This window comes from Aplidium turbinatum, chromosome 2, assembly GCF_918807975.1.
Source record: "Aplidium turbinatum chromosome 2, kaAplTurb1.1, whole genome shotgun sequence".
Lineage (NCBI taxonomy): Eukaryota > Metazoa > Chordata > Ascidiacea > Aplousobranchia > Polyclinidae > Aplidium > Aplidium turbinatum.
In genome coordinates, this window is record NC_137473.1 from 18167597 (window position 1) to 18189874 (window position 22278).

At 39.2% G+C, this 22278-nt stretch overlaps 2 protein-coding genes across 2 annotated transcripts; both read left to right on the top strand.

Moving 5' to 3' along the window:
• Positions 1-17747: 17747 nt before the first annotated feature.
• On the top strand, positions 17748-18395 carry LOC145788392 (protein FAM200C-like). Its single transcript, XM_082600162.1, has one exon. It carries the CDS (start codon positions 17748-17750, stop codon positions 18393-18395), a length of 648 nt encoding a protein of 215 aa, XP_082456288.1.
• Positions 18396-18980: 585 nt separating this feature from the next.
• On the top strand, positions 18981-19442 carry LOC145788393 (uncharacterized). The gene has a single exon (XM_082600163.1). It carries the CDS (start codon positions 18981-18983, stop codon positions 19440-19442), a length of 462 nt encoding a protein of 153 aa, XP_082456289.1.
• Positions 19443-22278: the final 2836 nt, after the last annotated feature.

Sequence of the window (22278 nt, forward strand, 5' to 3'; positions counted from 1 at the left end):
ATTAATGGGAAAGTGGGCTAAATACAGCAAAAATTTCAACGAAACATGGATGAAAGAAAAACAGTTTAAGAACTGGTTACAATCGAGCGATGGAGGATAGAAGGCATTTTACAAGTGTTGTAAAGTTGAATTGAGGGCCCATAAGGGCGACTTAGAAAAGCATGCTGTCACTACAAAACATGCAAAAAATGTAAAAAAGTTGGTAGATCAGCCCACCATTACATCCGTCTTTACCCCCAAAAGTGAAAAGTTATTGAAATTGGAAATTCGTCTTGTTGTACATGTGGCATGTCACTCAGCAATAAGGTCGATTGATCATCTAAGTGAATTGTGGAAGAAAACAAATTTATGTGGTTCAACAAGCTCAGACTACCTTATATTGCATAGAACAAAATACACAGCCCTTATAAGGAAAGTTATCGCACCATGTTTTTGCATGATTTGGTAAATGGCATGAGAGAAACCCCCTTTTCTATCATTGTGGACGAATCGACGGATGTTGCATGTACGAAACACCTCTGTGTTTGTGTGCGTTATTAGCCTATAGCACGAAAGTAAATAAAATTGTTTCAAAATTTTGTGGATTTAATTGAAGTGACAACTACCATGGCAGAGGCATTGTATCAACATTTACAAGAGTTTTTTAAGTCAGTCAATATTGATATTAATAATTGCATTGCAATAGGCACAGATGGTGCATCAAATCTGTGTGGTATGCACAATTCATTGTATACCGTATTATACCTTGTTAAAAAGAGACATACGGAATCTGATATTGCTGAAGTGTGTCTGTCATTCTTTGCACTTGGTACGCGCACGGGTCTGCTACTATTCGGTGAATCCGATTCGGTGAGTCCGATTCGGTGAGTCTGATTCGGTGAGTTCCTAACCTCTAACCCCTAACCCCAACCCCCTAACCCTAAAACGGCAATGATAATTAGGCTACGGTACCCGATAATTTTAAAAAAAAATTGAAAAAATCCCCTGTTAAGGGATCGGACTCACCGAATCGGACTCACCGAATCAGACTCACCGAATCGGACTCACCGAATCGGACTCACCGAATCGGACTCACCGAAACGGGCCATTCCGTACGCGGACATGCATCTGAAGAGTTGCCATCCAACGATTATATGTTGCGGGAGGTGTATAATTGGTTCCATCGGTCATCATTGAGGGGGCAGTCATATACAGGTATTTTTAAGCTTATCAACGATGGCAAGGAGCCTTACCAGTTAATTCCATTATCTGGCACTAGGTGGCTTGCTCGTAGCCGTTGTGAGCAGCGTGTTTTGGAACAGTGGGACAATCTTAAAACCCATTTCCAGATTGTTGTATCATCTTGTGATAAATATGTCTCACATGAATTATCAGCAATGTATTCAGATCCATGTAATCTTTAGTTTTTGACTTTCCTGAAACAGACTTTGTCTGAGTTTGAGTCTCTCAATCTTCTTTTTCAAAAGGACAAAGTTGATTTTTCGAAACTTTCGGCTGAACTTGAAGGATTGACATTTGTGATAATGAAAAGAGTGGTGGATGAAGACTGAAGAGTATGTGAGCTTAAGTGTTGATTTTAATTTCCAGTCTATACTCCGGCCTTTAGGAATGGTTGATTTTGTATACCAATTCACTGAACTTCTGAGAGTGAAAAAGATGGAAGGTTCAGTCTCTGAGGAAACTGAGATTTTTGTGAAAAGTAGATGCCAAACATTTTTGATAAAAATTTGTACAGAACTGCTTATGCGCTTACCAGCTAACTTAAGCCTTCTCAAAAAGATGAATTACTTGTCTCCATGTGTTTGTTTAAGTAATGTTCGGCCACCATTTGGAAATCTTCCACTTGAACTGGTTCAACCATAAAAATTAGGAGACACTTTGCTGCCGAAATGAAGAGGATTTTTTACTCATTTGGCAGATGCCCTGACGAATGTGTGATAAATTGAAACCACACAATTTAGAAGCAAATGAAATAATGTATTTCCTTTCACCTCATTAATCAACACCATCATGAAGGGTACAAGCTTTAACCGGGGAAGAACAAGGTGGTGCAGTGTTTGCAATAGAAAAGAGCAAGAATTAGATTTTTTATGATGCTTTAGATAGGGTTGTTTTTGAAATGAAGAAGATTGAGCAGTAGAGATTCCAGGGTTGTTGGTATTTTACCCGACCCTTTTTGATAAAACCCACTTAAAAAAAACCAAAAAAACCCATAAAAAAACCCAGAGCATCATATTTGTCCAGTTTTTATTGCAAAATTAAAAAAATTTACAAATTTTAACACTACAAGGCACTTACAACAAACTTTAAATTAGGACTTAAGGATGTGATTGTGCAGTAATTTCCAAGAATAAACTGAAAACGCAGTGGATATTGCACAGTACACAAAAATCAAGTAATGTCACTTTGTGTATACTACACTAAAACTCATTTATGCAAGAAGGCCTTATAGTTAAATTGGTGAAAGTACTACTCTACTGTAGTTTGTATATATGAAATATGTGAAATGCAATTTAGGAGGCTATTTACCAATTACAGATTCTGGATTCTAACGCATGGCTGTTTCAGAGCATTTGCCTAATTGGCCACGCAATCGCTCAATTGCTCATCCATTACTATATATAATACATATATATATAAATGATAAAAAATATTTAAACATGATGGCATAAATGCTCCTTGCCTTCAAATCTAAACAAATGATGCAATAATGTGATTTCTACCACAGTAGCATCAACTTGGTAAAGAAATCAGTGGATGATGCAACATCCAACTTGATCTTGAAACTAATGGATGATGCAACATTCAAGCAACAACAGCCCTAGTGCATTATTTTATTGAGTTATGCAAGCATGTACTGTGAGTGAAAGGCACTTCACTCGTAAAAAGTAGTTTTGAGGTGAAATAAGCATGAATCTACCTTTTTTTGCATCTTTTTTAAAAAAACCCAATAAAACCCAAAAAAACCCGGGTTTTTCTCAACCCTGAGAGATTCGCATGTGTTTTCTGCACTTGCAGATGTAATTTTTAAGCAAAGAATTGCAAAGAAATCTTGGTTTAGCAATAGCGATTCGCAACGCAAAAGTTTTAAACAGCTGTTTGATAACAAAATAAAATAATAAAAAATAAGGTCATTCCACATGAATACAACTAATATATTATGAAAGATATCTCGAATATGGGGCCCACGTCTTTTAGGTGCAGACAGTTAGACGCCGATCAAATAGGCGCACACACTGTGGCGCCTGTTCAATTAGGTGCTATTCCTAGTAAAGTCTGAAGATTGTATCAGCTTGGCAGGTAGGGCAATGCATTTCACAACAAATCGTTAAGCAGCTTTATTCAAGGAAGCCATGACATATTTTTTTGTTCAACATAACATTTTGTGTGAAAAGCATTGCCCTACCTGCCAAGCTGATACAATCTGCAGACTTTACTAGGAATAGCACCTAAATGAATGGGCGTCATAGTGCTCCGCACCTTAATATTCAGAGTTCAGACGCCATAGTGTGCGCGCCTATTTGACTGGTGCCTAACTGTCTGCGCCTAAAAGACTTGTTCCCCGAATATAATACTTCTCAGACTTTGCAAAGAGTTGTCATATAAATACTATGTTTTAGGATACCAAACGAAAGCATCCCATGTTTTAAATCAACCTCTCAAAGGGTTTGTCTATGGCGGCCATTTGAATTTTGTGTACCACCGTTTCGCTTGTGGAGGTAGCATGTAGCAATTTTTGCCATTTATAGAGCTCCATAACTTCTATTGTACATGCAGTGAAAAACTAAAAAATGCTGTGGTAATTCACAATGAACCCTACTACACAATTCAACAATAAAAAAGAATATTTTTTGATGCATGGGTGTTAGGTGGGTTATCAAAATCCTAGTTTTTGCCCCGTACAAGTGTTTTTTTCAATGTTTGAATGCTTCTGACACCAAAACCAATCAGAATATTGGTCTATAACATGATTATTTGTAATATTAGTAAGAAATTATTTGTAGCCTATTAGTAATAAAAATATACTTGGGATGGCAAGCCTTCGGTAAAGCAAGTTTAACCTCAAATCAAAACTACTTCTTTTCTAAAAAAAAAGGTTAAAAAATAAGTACCGTATTTTACGGACCATAAGGCGCACCGGACTATAAGGCGCACTGTCAATAAATTGCTTTGATTAGTTTTTTGTTCATATATAAGGCGCACCGGACCATAAGGCGCACCGGACCATATATAATAGTATATCGGTACTGGTTTTGAGTGTAGGCAATAAAGCACTACCGCACTTGATCCATACATAAGGCGCATCGGACCATAAGGCGCACGATCAATTTATGAGGGAAAAAAAAGAATTTAAAGTGCGCCTTATGGTCCGTAAAATACGGTAGTAAGTACTGTAAATATGGGACTGCATAATTATGTATTCGAGTACAAAACACAGAATTTTGTACCAAGTGTTTACTTGCAAAGTCGAGGTGCAACTTGTACAATGTACACAAATAACTTTAAAGTGAAAATTTATATATGATAAATTACAAAATCATGTCTGCACAGTAGCCAAGTGATGTCTCTTTAAAATGGCTGCATTATGTATTGGTTTGCCCTAGCACAGAGGTTTTCAACCTATGGGCTATGGCCCAGTAGTGGGCCATGACGCTGTTTTCAGTGGGCCACAGAGCTTGGCATACAGCGACAGGGTTGCCAGGTCCACTTATAAAAAAAATGCCAAACAACTGGTCAAAAAATGCCAAATGACCTAAAAAAATGCCAAATAGGCAAACCGCTGCAAAATCGAAGGTTTTTTCATTAAGGAGTAATGGGATTTGATAAAAAATGGAAAAACTGCAACAAAGCTCAGCCTACACGTACTGCTATTGCACAACTTAGCTATCTTCATTCATTGCTTGGCGAGGTTTATGATGTCACTAATGCAAAACTTTGTGAAGAAAACGGAGGGAAATAAAAATGTCCATGGTTTTATTGAAATTGCCACAATTAGCCATGTGAACAATGTTTAAAAGCCTTTGCCGCAGCCATAATAACTGCGGCAAAGGCCACAATACCACGTGGCCATCGAACCAGCTATACACCATGCTGGGACTCTGAGTGTGAAGCTCTCTATCGCTCATACCTAGGCGCCACAAAGCTCTCTATCGCTCCTACCTAGGCGCTCATACCTACGTGCTGCTTCTAACAACCCCGCCACCAGACTACTTGAGCGGCTGGACACAAAGAAGCTTGAGCGATGGAACGAAGCTGTCCAAACCATCGACTTCTCACACTCAAGCCGCAAAGCATGGAGCAACATCAACAACCTCACTGGGCGCTCAGCAAACTACCCTCGCCAGTGCCCCGTTTCTGCTAATGCCATCGCTTCCCAGCTAGTGCAGAACGGGGTCTACAAGACAAAGGACCGCAAGGCATCCCGCCTTGTTGCCAAGGAAGTATTTGCCCTGTGGCGAGTGGAAACGCCACAAGAGGAAGCAATCTCTGGAGACTTCACCTCAGAAGAATTTGCCACCGCCCTCCGCCTAGTGAAACCACACAAGTCTCCAGGGCCGAATAAGATCTGCCCTGAGCTTAGGCTCCATGCTGGTCATGCCCTAAAGTCCTGGTTACATAGTGTCACAATCAATGTGCAAAGCCTCGCGTCGGGCTGCTTTGCGTCTTGACAGAATGTGCTGTTTTCATTATGGAATTCTTGAGCGGTATGTTATTATCGGGTATTGACCTAAAGTAACCTCTGATGACGAAATCTGTATTATGTAACGTGTTTTCTACAACCTTCGGCCCTACGTGACATTCTAGAGACTTCTGTTGTTTACATTTAAATGCTACGTGACCGACGATGAGTTCGTGTGATGCAACACTACGTTACCTTCTAGAGGTTACTGGACTGAACAACCAACTATATAAATAGTGGTGTAGTTTGTGTAATGTTTATGATTCTGAGATTATTATGGTGATTATTATTGAGTTGGTTATGAGAGTTGTGCTATGAGTTGTGGATTGGTAGTTGATGCAGAAATTAAAGTTATTTGAGAAGCCGTTCGTTAAAGTTCTTCAAGAAGTCAGATTATCATTTCTCTAGTAGAATTATTCGACATTTAATTGACTGCTTTTCGATTGACCCATTAAACTACGTCATTGAATCTTTCCAAGTCTTTTTCCTGGTAAGAGATAGAAAGAAATCGTGACATTCTGGGGGCTCGTCCGGGAAAACCGAAAAAGAATATAACCGAAAAACCGAAGAATACCGAAGATTTATTGAAAGAATAATAAATTAATGTCAAGATGGCGGATACTGTCAAACGTGAGATGATTGAAGACTTAGGGAGCATGGCTGAACGAATGGGCCTGACTGGTAATGAAAAATCTCAGTTTGTGATGGAAGAGTATCACAAGATAATGGACCAAAAAGCTCAGCGAGAAGCTGACGAAAGAGAAGATAGAAGAGCTGCTCGTGAAATAAGGAAAGCAGAACTTGAAGCTGAAGAAAAACAAGCACAGCATGAGGCTGAAGCTGCACAACTTGAAGCTGAGGAGAAGCGAGCACAACTTGAAGCTGAAGAAAAACGAGCACAGCGTGAAGCTGAAGCAGAAGAGAAGCGGGCACAGCGCGAAGCAGAAGCCGAAGAGAATCGGGCGCAACGCGAAGCAGAAGCTGAAGAAAGAAGAGCGCAATATGAATTGGAAAAGTTAAAACTTGAATTAGAAAGACAAAAGCTGAACATTGGTGAGCGATCTAATTCTACTAATGATAATGTTCGAGATGTTATTGTGGCGCAAGTTACACGTCCAGATTTGCCATCATTTGTGGAAGAAAAAGATGAGTTGGATAGTTATTTGTTAAGATTTGAAAGATATGCTACAATAGCCAAATTAGAGAAGTCAACGTGGGCTACCCAGCTAAGCATGTTATTATCGGGACAAGCTCTTGATGTATATTCAAGACTTTCACAAGAAGAAGCTATGAATTACGACAGATTGAAGTTAGCTCTGTTAAAGCGATACAATTTTACCGAGCATGGATACCGTCAAAGATTCCGTGAGGCAAAGCCTGAACGACACGAAAGTCCAGGTCAATTTATTGAACGTTTAAGAAACCTTTTGTTAAAATGGTTTGAACTTTCGGGGGCCGAACAATCATTGGACGGATTGGCAAACCTTATAGTTAAGGAACAATTCACAGATTCATGTTCAAAAGATCTGTCTGTTTATTTAATGGAGAGAAGTCCAAAGACTCTAGAAGAAATAGCCAGTGTGGCGGAACAGTACTTAGTTGCTCATGATGAGAAGTTGTCGACTGAAGAAACGTTGTCATGCGATAATGACGAAGAGCAAACAAATAATTTTAAAGGAGGTGCGGTTCCAAGAGAAGTACGTTGTTTTAATTGTAATGCAGGCCTTAAAGCTCGTGTTTTTTTCCGGCAGCCGTCGTGGCCTACCGAGAGCTCCTTCTCGGCGGCCAAATCTGCGTGCTTGGAGGCCAAAAATACAATAACGATAGCACAAGTAAATAGCATTAAACTTGCATTTAAAATGATCACTTAGCGTTGTTGAAGTCTGGGCGACGTCCTGCAATAGAATCGTTGCACCACGCATTAAATGCTTTATCGGGATTGTAATCCGGTATTGCGGGACCATCTAACGACCTTAAATTGTTTTCACTGCTCGCAGCTCAGTAAATTGTTTCAACTGCATACCGCCTTTCATAAAACCTGACCATTTATTCCGTTATGATGTCACCATTGAGGGTGTGAAGTCACTAACCCACAGCGTTCTCAACTATGAAGACACGTGGTGTACCCACGGATGTCAACTAACCTAGTTCTCCTTTTTAACAACGATTCAATGTCCGACAACATTGAATCGATATGAAAACGACAATATTGCCAGCCGATGTAACTTAGCACTTCGGATTACCACTTCGTTAAAATAAACATCGGGAATTGCAAACAAGGCTTACAGCGCTGGTGATCGCAGCTGTATATATTCAATACAACAGTAGTGACTATGATGCGCTGACCTAATTCTGCGTCACTCTTTGATACTACATATTTTCGTCATTTAATCCACGATCATTCTATTGCGAAATTAAATAATTGGCTAGAAGAAACCGGCGGCCAAACTTGGCCGACGGAGGAGGTAGCACCGGCGGTCATTCAACCACTACTTAGCGGCCATGGCCGCGATGGCCGCCGGCTGCTTTAAGGCTTGTAATGGCTTAGGTCATAAGGCTGTTAACTGCCGGAAGAAGACTAACAGAAATCATCAGGAATCGAGGAAGTGGTGCAATCGTTGCAATAGGCAAGGACACGAAACGAAGGAATGCAAGGACAAGTCGTTGTCCCGATCCAATCAGTCTGGAAAAGATGAAGACACGGACGTTTATCGATGCGGTTGTGCATTAATGATTCCTGAACCCAAACTTGACGAGGAGAAACCGGATGAAGATGTTTGCGAAAAAATAATACCTGAAGATTACCTGCCAGTAGTGGATGGAAAAGTTGGAAACAAAAAGGTAAAGGTTTTACGTGATTCTGGTTCTACTGGTATAATAGTGAGAAGAGATTTGGTTAAAGACAGTCAGTTAACGGGAAAAACTGGCCATGTGATAAAGATTAATAACACTTCAATTCAAGGACCGTTAGCGATGATAGACATCGAAACACCATATTGTAGTGGGACTGTGAAAGCGTTATGTTTACAAAACTCTTTAGTTGATCTTATAATCGGAAATGTTATTGAGAGAAATTCTGAAGTTACTTGTTATTCTTGTGGCAAGAATGGTCACTTTGCTCGAGATTGTTCTGCAGATAATCAGCGACAATCTCACGGTCATGGATACAACGAGCGCGATGAACCGAGGAGAAGAGGCAGGCGACGACCATTTGGAGTTTGCTATAGATGCGGTAGACGCGGACACTTCGCCAGGGAGTGCGTTGCTGACGGCGGACATTCGGAAAATAGACGTTGCCGTGACAACCACTGCTACCGATGTGGGGAGATTGGACACATAGCCAGGAGCTGCTCTTTTGATGAAAAGGCTTGCTACAATTGTCATAAAGAAGGTCATCTCGCCAAGGACTGTCGGGAGAGGAGGTGTTTCCGATGTAAGAAGATGGGTCATCTTGCTCGCCGGTGCATTGAACCCATTGAGGACGATGGAGACTTTCGCAGATAAAGTGACTATTGTTTTGAGAAAAGCTATCGTTGGTAGATCGTGCAACGATGGACTTATGAGAATTGATTTATCGAGTAATTAATTGTTTTGTAGTGTGTTTTGTATTGATTGTGTTGTTATATTGTTTGCAACAATATTCTAAGGGGGGGCGTATGTCACAATCAATGTGCAAAGCCTCGCGTCGGGCTGCTTTGCGTCTTGACAGAATGTGCTGTTTTCATTATGGAATTCTTGAGCGGTATGTTATTATCGGGTATTGACCTAAAGTAACCTCTGATGACGAAATCTGTATTATGTAACGTGTTTTCTACAACCTTCGGCCCTACGTGACATTCTAGAGACTTCTGTTGTTTACATTTAAATGCTACGTGACCGACGATGAGTTCGTGTGATGCAACACTACGTTACCTTCTAGAGGTTACTGGACTGAACAACCAACTATATAAATAGTGGTGTAGTTTGTGTAATGTTTATGATTCTGAGATTATTATGGTGATTATTATTGAGTTGGTTATGAGAGTTGTGCTATGAGTTGTGGATTGGTAGTTGATGCAGAAATTAAAGTTATTTGAGAAGCCGTTCGTTAAAGTTCTTCAAGAAGTCAGATTATCATTTCTCTAGTAGAATTATTCGACATTTAATTGACTGCTTTTCGGTTGACCCATTAAACTACGTCATTAAATCTTTCCAAGTCTTTTTCCTGGTAAGAGATAGAAAGAAATCGTGACACATAGATTCCTCTCTTCCTGCCTGCACCACCTTACAATCCCAAAAATCTGGAGAAGAGCTTTAGTAGTTGCAATCCCTAAGCCTCACAAGCCACCAGAGGACCCAAGGAGTTATCGTCCGATATACTTCCTCTGTGTTCCTTTCAAGATCTTCAAAAGTCTGATCTACGCACGCTTCAACCCAATCATCGGCCCGTTCCTTCCAAAAGAGCAAGCTGGGTTTCGGTGCGAAAAATCCATCGTAGATCAGGTCACACTCTTAACTCAAGACATCGAGGATTGCTTTGCAGCAAAAAAGAAGGCCGGTGCTGTCTTTCTAGATCTTACAGCTGCCTATGACACCGTATGGCATCGCGGCCTTACTTGCAAACTGCTTCGCCTGCTTCCTGACCGACATATGGTTCATATGATTATGAAACTTGTCAGGAATCGAAGCTTCACCTTCACCACCGGTAGCTCACAACGAAGCAGACTGAAACGCCTGAAAAACGGCGTCCCACAGGGAACGGTCCTGGCTCCACTTCTTTTCAACATCTACATCCACGACCTGCCAACTAAGGTCTCCGCAAAATACGCTTATGCGGACGACCTGGCAATTCTCCACTCCACAAAGTCGTGGGAAAATCTAGAAGATACCTTAGGCAAGGACATGAAAACTCTCTCAGCCTATCTCCAGAACTGGCGACTGAAACTCAGGGAAACCAAAACTGTGGCAGCAGCTTTCCACCTCCATAATCGGAAGCTGATCATAAGCTACATGTCCAGAACAAAGGAAAATCTCTGTCCTTCTGCCCCTACCAAGATATCTTGGGGTGACACTGGACAGATCGCTCACATACCGCCACCATTTGGTGTCACTGAGCAAGATACTCACATTCGCGCTGCGCTACTCAAGTGCCTGGCAGGCTCTAGCTGGGGGGCAAGGGCTGACACTTTACGTATAGCAGCCTTAGCCCTTGTCTACTCTTTAGCAGAGTGCTGTGCACCTGTTTGGTGCCACAGTGCTCACTGCCATAACATCGACACTGCCATAAACAGCGCCCTGCACACAGTGATCGGATGCCTGCGTCCCACACCATTAGACAATCTCCCCATTCTCGCTGGCATCCAACCCGCTGAGCTTCGTCGCGAAGAAGCCACTCTGTCCTTCGGTCGACGAGCACTGGAGCCTTACCACCTTCTCCACCACAAGATCTCTGCTCTCCCAAACGAGCATCCCGTCGACTGAAATCAAGACACCCATTTGTGCCAGCCGCTCAACTTCTTATGAACAAAGCTGATGTGCAAGACATCTCTGCAGCTGCTTGGGCGAACCATAAATGGAGTTCTGAATGGAAGTCAACCGCCGCCAGAGTCTATTTGTTCATCCCCGACGCCGACACACGCCCCACCGGTCTAACACTAACAAGACAGGCATGAGTGCGCCTCAACCGTCTCAGTACGGGCGTCGGGCTTTTCCGCTCAACCATGCACCAATGGGGAATGGCCTCTTCCTCCTCCTGTGAATGTGGTGCCGAGGAACAGACCGCAGACCACATCATCAATAACTGCTCCATCTTCAAGCCACCTAACGGAGTGGAAGGTCTGCGTGTCATGGATGATGAAACCAAAGACTGGCTGCTCTCTATTAGCCTTCCAGTGTAGTCCGGAAACATCGTGAATCTGGGGTGGTAAAAGGATAGACCCTCGGCCCCAAACACTTACAAGACGACGACGACGAGTGTTTACAGCACAGCAAAATATTAGCCAGAGGTGTTAAAGAAAGCAGAGTTTTTGTTGAAAATCCTTCTCATGTAAATTGTTTAGAGCTTCTACGTATCTAAGTTGCCATGACATCCTTTGGCTGGCTGAAGATTCATTATCAAAGCAGCTTAAACATCATGTGCAGTAGTTATCTCCACGTATTCAAAGTGAAATCTTTCATATAAAACTCACACTTGTCTCTAAGAATAATGCCGGTAGCGTAGAGAGGGCTGCAAATTATATGGTATAATTGATGCTGAAACAGGTATCGGCAATAAAGAGCAAGTCAGTGTTGCCAGATTGGGCGATTTATTGGGCTATTTTCCATACGTGATTTGCGACAAAAATTGAGCTTGGCGACTTGTGACTTTTTGGGCCACTTTTAAATTTAGATTGGCGACAATATAACAAGATTGCGACTTTTTTTACATCGGAAATTTCTTACTATTTAAAGTAAGTTTCGCTTGCCGTCTACTGACAGTTTTATTTGTCGTTTACAAATTTTACAGTGCATTTTCATGTTTCCAAGACGTAGCAAGGGACATGGTTGAGTGAGTTTCTAGTCTATTCTAGCGTTACATTATCTCCGTTCTATGTCTTTACAGTTTATTCTTACTGTAGAAGTTAGAACTCAGAAGTGCTTGAAAAGTAGTGTGCTGAAAAAGTAGTGAGAATCTAATCTATACCCAATAGAGCCTGCTGTGAATGTGCCTTACTGTACCGGTAACTCTGTTGCTATCTAACACTAAATTGTAGATTGTACTACTGATATTAATGGGAAAGTGGGCTAAATACAGCAAAAATTTCAACGAAACATGGATGAAAGAAAAACAGTTTAAGAACTGGTTACAATCGAGCGATGGAGGATAGAAGGCATTTTACAAGTGTTGTAAAGTTGAATTGAGGGCCCATAAGGGCGACTTAGAAAAGCATGCTGTCACTACAAAACATGCAAAAAATGTAAAAAAGTTGGTAGATCAGCCCACCATTACATCCGTCTTTACCCCCAAAAGTGAAAAGTTATTGAAATTGGAAATTCGTCTTGTTGTACATGTGGCATGTCACTCAGCAATAAGGTCGATTGATCATCTAAGTGAATTGTGGAAGAAAACAAATTTATGTGGTTCAACAAGCTCAGACTACCTTATATTGCATAGAACAAAATACACAGCCCTTATAAGGAAAGTTATCGCACCATGTTTTTGCATGATTTGGTAAATGGCATGAGAGAAACCCCCTTTTCTATCATTGTGGACGAATCGACGGATGTTGCATGTACGAAACACCTCTGTGTTTGTGTGCGTTATTAGCCTATAGCACGAAAGTAAATAAAATTGTTTCAAAATTTTGTGGATTTAATTGAAGTGACAACTACCATGGCAGAGGCATTGTATCAACATTTACAAGAGTTTTTTAAGTCAGTCAATATTGATATTAATAATTGCATTGCAATAGGCACAGATGGTGCATCAAATCTGTGTGGTATGCACAATTCATTGTATACCGTATTATACCTTGTTAAAAAGAGACATACGGAATCTGATATTGCTGAAGTGTGTCTGTCATTCTTTGCACTTGGTACGCGCACGGGTCTGCTACTATTCGGTGAATCCGATTCGGTGAGTCCGATTCGGTGAGTCTGATTCGGTGAGTTCCTAACCTCTAACCCCTAACCCCAACCCCCTAACCCTAAAACGGCAATGATAATTAGGCTACGGTACCCGATAATTTTAAAAAAAAATTGAAAAAATCCCCCGTTAAGGGATCGGACTCACCGAATCGGACTCACCGAATCAGACTCACCGAATCGGACTCACCGAATCGGACTCACCGAATCGGACTCACCGAAACGGGCCATTCCGTACGCGGACATGCATCTGAAGAGTTGCCATCCAACGATTATATGTTGCGGGAGGTGTATAATTGGTTCCATCGGTCATCATTGAGGGGGCAGTCATATACAGGTATTTTTAAGCTTATCAACGATGGCAAGGAGCCTTACCAGTTAATTCCATTATCTGGCACTAGGTGGCTTGCTCGTAGCCGTTGTGAGCAGCGTGTTTTGGAACAGTGGGACAATCTTAAAACCCATTTCCAGATTGTTGTATCATCTTGTGATAAATATGTCTCACATGAATTATCAGCAATGTATTCAGATCCATGTAATCTTTAGTTTTTGACTTTCCTGAAACAGACTTTGTCTGAGTTTGAGTCTCTCAATCTTCTTTTTCAAAAGGACAAAGTTGATTTTTCGAAACTTTCGGCTGAACTTGAAGGATTGACATTTGTGATAATGAAAAGAGTGGTGGATGAAGACTGAAGAGTATGTGAGCTTAAGTGTTGATTTTAATTTCCAGTCTATACTCCGGCCTTTAGGAATGGTTGATTTTGTATACCAATTCACTGAACTTCTGAGAGTGAAAAAGATGGAAGGTTCAGTCTCTGAGGAAACTGAGATTTTTGTGAAAAGTAGATGCCAAACATTTTTGATAAAAATTTGTACAGAACTGCTTATGCGCTTACCAGCTAACTTAAGCCTTCTCAAAAAGATGAATTACTTGTCTCCATGTGTTTGTTTAAGTAATGTTCGGCCACCATTTGGAAATCTTCCACTTGAACTGGTTCAACCATAAAAATTAGGAGACACTTTGCTGCCGAAATGAAGAGGATTTTTTACTCATTTGGCAGATGCCCTGACGAATGTGTGATAAATTGAAACCACACAATTTAGAAGCAAATGAAATAATGTATTTCCTTTCACCTCATTAATCAACACCATCATGAAGGGTACAAGCTTTAACCGGGGAAGAACAAGGTGGTGCAGTGTTTGCAATAGAAAAGAGCAAGAATTAGATTTTTTATGATGCTTTAGATAGGGTTGTTTTTGAAATGAAGAAGATTGAGCAGTAGAGATTCCAGGGTTGTTGGTATTTTACCCGACCCTTTTTGATAAAACCCACTTAAAAAAAACCAAAAAAACCCATAAAAAAACCCAGAGCATCATATTTGTCCAGTTTTTATTGCAAAATTAAAAAAATTTACAAATTTTAACACTACAAGGCACTTACAACAAACTTTAAATTAGGACTTAAGGATGTGATTGTGCAGTAATTTCCAAGAATAAACTGAAAACGCAGTGGATATTGCACAGTACACAAAAATCAAGTAATGTCACTTTGTGTATACTACACTAAAACTCATTTATGCAAGAAGGCCTTATAGTTAAATTGGTGAAAGTACTACTCTACTGTAGTTTGTATATATGAAATATGTGAAATGCAATTTAGGAGGCTATTTACCAATTACAGATTCTGGATTCTAACGCATGGCTGTTTCAGAGCATTTGCCTAATTGGCCACGCAATCGCTCAATTGCTCATCCATTACTATATATAATACATATATATATAAATGATAAAAAATATTTAAACATGATGGCATAAATGCTCCTTGCCTTCAAATCTAAACAAATGATGCAATAATGTGATTTCTACCACAGTAGCATCAACTTGGTAAAGAAATCAGTGGATGATGCAACATCCAACTTGATCTTGAAACTAATGGATGATGCAACATTCAAGCAACAACAGCCCTAGTGCATTATTTTATTGAGTTATGCAAGCATGTACTGTGAGTGAAAGGCACTTCACTCGTAAAAAGTAGTTTTGAGGTGAAATAAGCATGAATCTACCTTTTTTTGCATCTTTTTTAAAAAAACCCAATAAAACCCAAAAAAACCCGGGTTTTTCTCAACCCTGAGAGATTCGCATGTGTTTTCTGCACTTGCAGATGTAATTTTTAAGCAAAGAATTGCAAAGAAATCTTGGTTTAGCAATAGCGATTCGCAACGCAAAAGTTTTAAACAGCTGTTTGATAACAAAATAAAATAATAAAAAATAAGGTCATTCCACATGAATACAACTAATATATTATGAAAGATATCTCGAATATGGGGCCCACGTCTTTTAGGTGCAGACAGTTAGACGCCGATCAAATAGGCGCACACACTGTGGCGCCTGTTCAATTAGGTGCTATTCCTAGTAAAGTCTGAAGATTGTATCAGCTTGGCAGGTAGGGCAATGCATTTCACAACAAATCGTTAAGCAGCTTTATTCAAGGAAGCCATGACATATTTTTTTGTTCAACATAACATTTTGTGTGAAAAGCATTGCCCTACCTGCCAAGCTGATACAATCTGCAGACTTTACTAGGAATAGCACCTAAATGAATGGGCGTCATAGTGCTCCGCACCTTAATATTCAGAGTTCAGACGCCATAGTGTGCGCGCCTATTTGACTGGTGCCTAACTGTCTGCGCCTAAAAGACTTGTTCCCCGAATATAATACTTCTCAGACTTTGCAAAGAGTTGTCATATAAATACTATGTTTTAGGATACCAAACGAAAGCATCCCATGTTTTAAATCAACCTCTCAAAGGGTTTGTCTATGGCGGCCATTTGAATTTTGTGTACCACCGTTTCGCTTGTGGAGGTAGCATGTAGCAATTTTTGCCATTTATAGAGCTCCATAACTTCTATTGTACATGCAGTGAAAAACTAAAAAATGCTGTGGTAATTCACAATGAACCCTACTACACAATTCAACAATAAAAAAGAATATTTTTTGATGCATGGGTGTTAGGTGGGTTATCAAAATCCTAGTTTTTGCCCCGTACAAGTGTTTTTTTCAATGTTTGAATGCTTCTGACACCAAAACCAATCAGAATATTGGTCTATAACATGATTATTTGTAATATTAGTAAGAAATTATTTGTAGCCTATTAGTAATAAAAATATACTTGGGATGGCAAGCCTTCGGTAAAGCAAGTTTAACCTCAAATCAAAACTACTTCTTTTCTAAAAAAAAAGGTTAAAAAATAAGTACCGTATTTTACGGACCATAAGGCGCACCGGACTATAAGGCGCACTGTCAATAAATTGCTTTGATTAGTTTTTTGTTCATATATAAGGCGCACCGGACCATAAGGCGCACCGGACCATATATAATAGTATATCGGTACTGGTTTTGAGTGTAGGCAATAAAGCACTACCGCACTTGATCCATACATAAGGCGCATCGGACCATAAGGCGCACGATCAATTTATGAGGGAAAAAAAAGAATTTAAAGTGCGCCTTATGGTCCGTAAAATACGGTAGTAAGTACTGTAAATATGGGACTGCATAATTATGTATTCGAGTACAAAACACAGAATTTTGTACCAAGTGTTTACTTGCAAAGTCGAGGTGCAACTTGTACAATGTACACAAATAACTTTAAAGTGAAAATTTATATATGATAAATTACAAAATCATGTCTGCACAGTAGCCAAGTGATGTCTCTTTAAAATGGCTGCATTATGTATTGGTTTGCCCTAGCACAGAGGTTTTCAACCTATGGGCTATGGCCCAGTAGTGGGCCATGACGCTGTTTTCAGTGGGCCACAGAGCTTGGCATACAGCGACAGGGTTGCCAGGTCCACTTATAAAAAAAATGCCAAACAACTGGTCAAAAAATGCCAAATGACCTAAAAAAATGCCAAATAGGCAAACCGCTGCAAAATCGAAGGTTTTTTCATTAAGGAGTAATGGGATTTGATAAAAAATGGAAAAACTGCAACAAAGCTCAGCCTACACGTACTGCTATTGCACAACTTAGCTATCTTCATTCATTGCTTGGCGAGGTTTATGATGTCACTAATGCAAAACTTTGTGAAGAAAACGGAGGGAAATAAAAATGTCCATGGTTTTATTGAAATTGCCACAATTAGCCATGTGAACAATGTTTAAAAGGCCAAATTAAGAAATGCCAAACAAAAATTTTCGGGCAAAAGAACCTGGCAAGCCTGTACAGCGATATCAGAAATCATGAACATTGAACACAGAACGTTACGTTTGTGACGACATTATTTCTGCTAACAATGCTGCACTGTTTATGGAAGTTGCTATCTTGCGTTGATGCTGGTACACTTTGGTTGGTTGATTGGGCACTGGGCAGTGAATTTGAAATACTGTAATTAAATAAAATAAATTCAATTTTGATTTTAGACATAATTCAATTTAATGTTTAATAGTATAAAGATTTTAATAATTCAGCATGGCAAAAAGAAAATTCAATCAAGATTTTATAAAGTATGGGTTTACTTCATTCAGTGATCGAGGTGAGGAAAAGGGTCAATGTGTCATTTGCTATCGTGTTTTGAGTAATGAATCACTGCGACCATCCAAATTACAAAATCATTTGGAAAAGAATCATCCTGGCCTTAAGGGCAAAGATATTGAATACTTTAAAAGACTGGAAAACGGTTTGAAGCGTCAACGACTTGACAAGACTGGATCGTTTGCATGTACAGATAAGAAACTGACAGAGGCATCTTTTGAAGTGAGCCTACTCATTGCCAAACAGAAAAAGGCTCATAATATTGGTGAGACTCTTGTAAAGCCAAGTGCTCTGGCTATGGTTCGAAATGTATTGGGTGAAAGAAAGATAAAGGCAATTCCTTTGTCGGACAACACAGTTCAGAGAAGAATTGATCTTACGGCGAATGATATAAAAGAGCAAGTGGTCACCGAAGTTAAAGATAAGTTATTGTTTGGTTTGTTTGCTCTGCAACTGGATGAATCAACAGATGTTTCTTCAGCAGCTCAACTAATGGCCTTTGTTCGTTATGTAACAGAGAAAAATGTGAAAAAGAGCTGCTTTTTTGCAGTGAATTGGAAACCACCACAAAGGCAAAAGATGTAATGGCTAAGGTCGAGGATTTTTTTGATAAAGAGAACATAAGTTGGGCAAGTTTGTGTGGTGTGTGCACTGATGGCGCACCAGCCATGTTAGGTGCCAAGAGTGGATTCCAGACGCTCGTAAAGAACAAAGCACCTAATCTTGTGACCACTTACTGCTTTATTCATCGTGCAGCATTAGCTTCAAAAATCTTACTTGACGGTCTTAAATGCGCTTTTGATGTGGTCGTTAAAAGCATCAATTATATCAAAAACAGCGCATTAAATACTCGATTGTTCCGGAAGTTGTGTGAAGACCTAATGTCGTAAAATTGCGTTATTATTGCGTACTATTATTGCTACTGTGTTTCCTTTACTTTGCTTCTGGCTGATTAATTGCTGCGTGACTCTGCTTACTCGATGAGTTGCCACTCACATTGTAGTGCAGTGGCTGGGAAGCTTGCATGCTGTTTAGTTTGAGCGCGTCTTTTATTATTGTTATTTTATGTTCCATAGAGTTAAGTTTACAACCAGTTAATTAAAGCCTTACAAAGGTCAAAGTAAACTAATGTGTTTTAGTACAATTTAATTAACTGTAAACTGATTACTAATGGACAGCAAGTGCTTAAGACCGCCGACCTTCAACTTAGATGTAAATGCCTCAGATAGCACCAAGAAATGGAAGCATTGGAGGAAAACATTTCAAAATTATTTACGTCGGATCGAAAATGCTACAGCCGAAGATAAGCTCGATATTCTGGTCAGTTTGATTGATGCATCGGTGTATTCCTACATCAGTGAATGCGCTACCTTTGATGAAGCAGTTGCGCGTTTAGAAAGTGCATATGTGAAGCCCGTAAATGAAGTATTCGCCAGACACCAGCTCAACACTTGCCATCAAAACTCTGGAGAATCGTTAGAAGATTTTTTACAACGATTGAAAGCGCTAAGTGGCAATTGCAATTTCATGGATTCTACCTCCGTGCAAATCAAAGAAGCGGCAATCAGGGATGCCTTTATCGCTGGTCTTCAATCTGGGTACATCCGACAGCAAATACTCGTGGTTGTGTGAGTCAGTATTTTCATCCCTATTGAACATAAGATCCAAGCCGCGCAACAGACTTGAAGTTGCAGCTGACATACGCTGCGCACTCTCATCGACTGCACCCAGAATACAAAGTCTTGTAGACAAACTACAGCAACAACCTTCTCATTAAATTTGTGTGAATGTTCAGCTGATTAATTTATTGTGTTGTTGAAACTTGGTGTTTTTCGTTGATGAAGTTTTTCATTAGGTGTTTTTCATTAAACGTTAATGGGCCAACGCCATTTTTTTACTAATTTAGTGGGCCATGAGCAAAAAACGGTTGAAAACCCCTGCCCTAGCACATTCAAATCATGTTTGCTCATGCACTGCCACCACCTGAATTTAGGATAAAGGCAACAAACTGAAAATATTTGAGAACATTGAAAACAAACAGTTTAATGACATGGCAGAGATTAACTTTAAAAGATTTTAATTGCACTACCGCATTGCATTTATTAAGGCTTTAAATGTTTTAATAAAATCTGTGAATTATTTTTTATGCCGTTTCAACCAGGGTTGTCGGTATTTTACCCGACCCAAAAAAACCCGGGTGGGTTTTTTTAAAAAAACCCACTTAAAAAAACCCAAAAAAACCCATAAAAAAACCCAGAGCATCATATTTGTCCAGTTTTTATTAGAAAATTAAAAAAATGAACAAAAACACTACAAGGCACTTAAAACAAACTTTAAATTAGGACACTAAGGATGTGATTTTGAAGTAAATTTCCAAGAATAAACTGAAAACGCAGTGGATATTGTACAGTAGGCTACACAAAAATCAAGTAATGCCACTTTGTGTATATTACACTAAAACTCATTTATGCAAGAAGGCCTTATAGTTAAACTGGTGAAAGTAGGCTACTACTCTACTGCAGTCTGTATATATGATGTGAAATGCAATTTAGGAGGCTATTTACCAATTGCGGATTCTGGATTCTAACGCATGGCTTGTTTCAGAGCATTTGCCTAAATGGCCATTGGCCACGCAATCGCTCATCCATTACTATATTACATTTATATAATATATATATAAATGATAAAAAATATTTAAACATGATGGCATAAATGCTCCTTGCCTTCAAATCTAAAGCAAATGATGCAATAATGTGATTTCTACCACGTCCACATTAAAATCAACTTGGTACCGGTATAGAAATCAGTGGATGATGCAACATCCAACTTGATCTTGAAATTAATGGATGATGCAACATTCAAGCAACAACAGCCTTAGTGCATTATTTTATTGAGTTATGCAAGCATGTAGGCCTACTGTGAGTGAAAGGCACTTCATTCGTAAAAAGTAGTTTTGAGGTGAAATAAGCATGAATCTACCTTTTTTGCGTCTTTTTTAAAAAAACCCAATAAAACCCAAAAAAAACCCGGGTTTTTTTAAAAAAACCCGGGCGAGTTGGGCTTTTTTAAAAAAACCCGGGTTTTTCTCAACCCTGGTTTCAACAGAGGGGCGTGACTATACACAATTGTGACTTAAACTCAAATGAATGTAGTTGAACCCATTTGACACATAGTTGATAAAATAAAGCTCCTTAGAAGTAACAAAAACATATTGTACAACAAAATTTACACACACATTAGGAAATCTATAAGTGAATCTGGCAACTTTAAACTTTTAATAAAATACAGATTATAATTTTTATGAAATAAGCAAAATCGAATTTTTTGTCGACAAATTTCTTTCAAAGGAAGAACTAATGGCTGAAGATCATGTTCTGTTGAGAAATCTTGTCTTGGCTGAAACACTGGAATTAACTTGAGAAGCAAAAGAATACTTTTATAAACTTCTGACTGTTCTTCAACCGAAGTATCTATCACTCTTTTAGAATATTCATGACACACTTTCAATACACTGCAATAAAATGATCGATAAGTGCTGTTTTGACTGTAAAGCAGTTCAATTACACCATATTTAACTAAAACATAAATCACTTTGGAAAATCCTGGAATAGTTTTCAATAATAAATCTTGAAATATTGAAAGATCAATAAAATGAGTAGTTAAACTGAGATTTTCTTTCAACAACAGATCAAGAAAGTTTGACATTTCAACTCCATTTGTTGACATAACAGAAAAATCAATGATCTCAAGGAGATTTGAGCCATAGAATGGTGAGCTGCGGTAAGTTTGACAACCTTGCAATCGGCCATCAATGGAATATCCAGAAGCAATCAAAACTTCTAAGCATCTTAACTGCATTGCTCTAATTGCTGCAATCACTGGAGAAGTAGCATTGCAATGTCCTAACCTTTCTTGGCTAGTTACCATTAACAAATACTTTAAAATGTCAAGTTTTCCATATATAGCGCTGGCGAATAATGGAGTAACTGAAACAATTGTGGGATTATTAAACCATCGTTCAGGGCATTCACAACATGCATGCACATCAGCACCATGCTCTACAAGAAATTTTAAAATATTGATGTTTACGTTTTCGTCAGTGAAACGATAAGCGACAACATCAACAAGATCTATCAGTTTCACATCATAGCCAACATCAATAATCAACTTTTTAATAAGTTCAAAATGAGAAATATGTTGCTCATTCTCAGATTGTGAGCGATATATGATTAATTGTCTGTTGACATCAAGGCCTTGACGAATCAAAATCTTCATGCTGTCACAATTATTTTTTTCTGCAGCGCTAATCAATAGCCCATAGCCAAATGCACTAGAAATATAATCTGGATCCCAAGAAAAGAAGTTCAATAAAAATGTTAAAATATTTGGATAGACAACACTTTCTATCATAGCTTCATTAATATCATCACAATATAAGTACTTCCTAAAATGAACATTCTTGGCATAA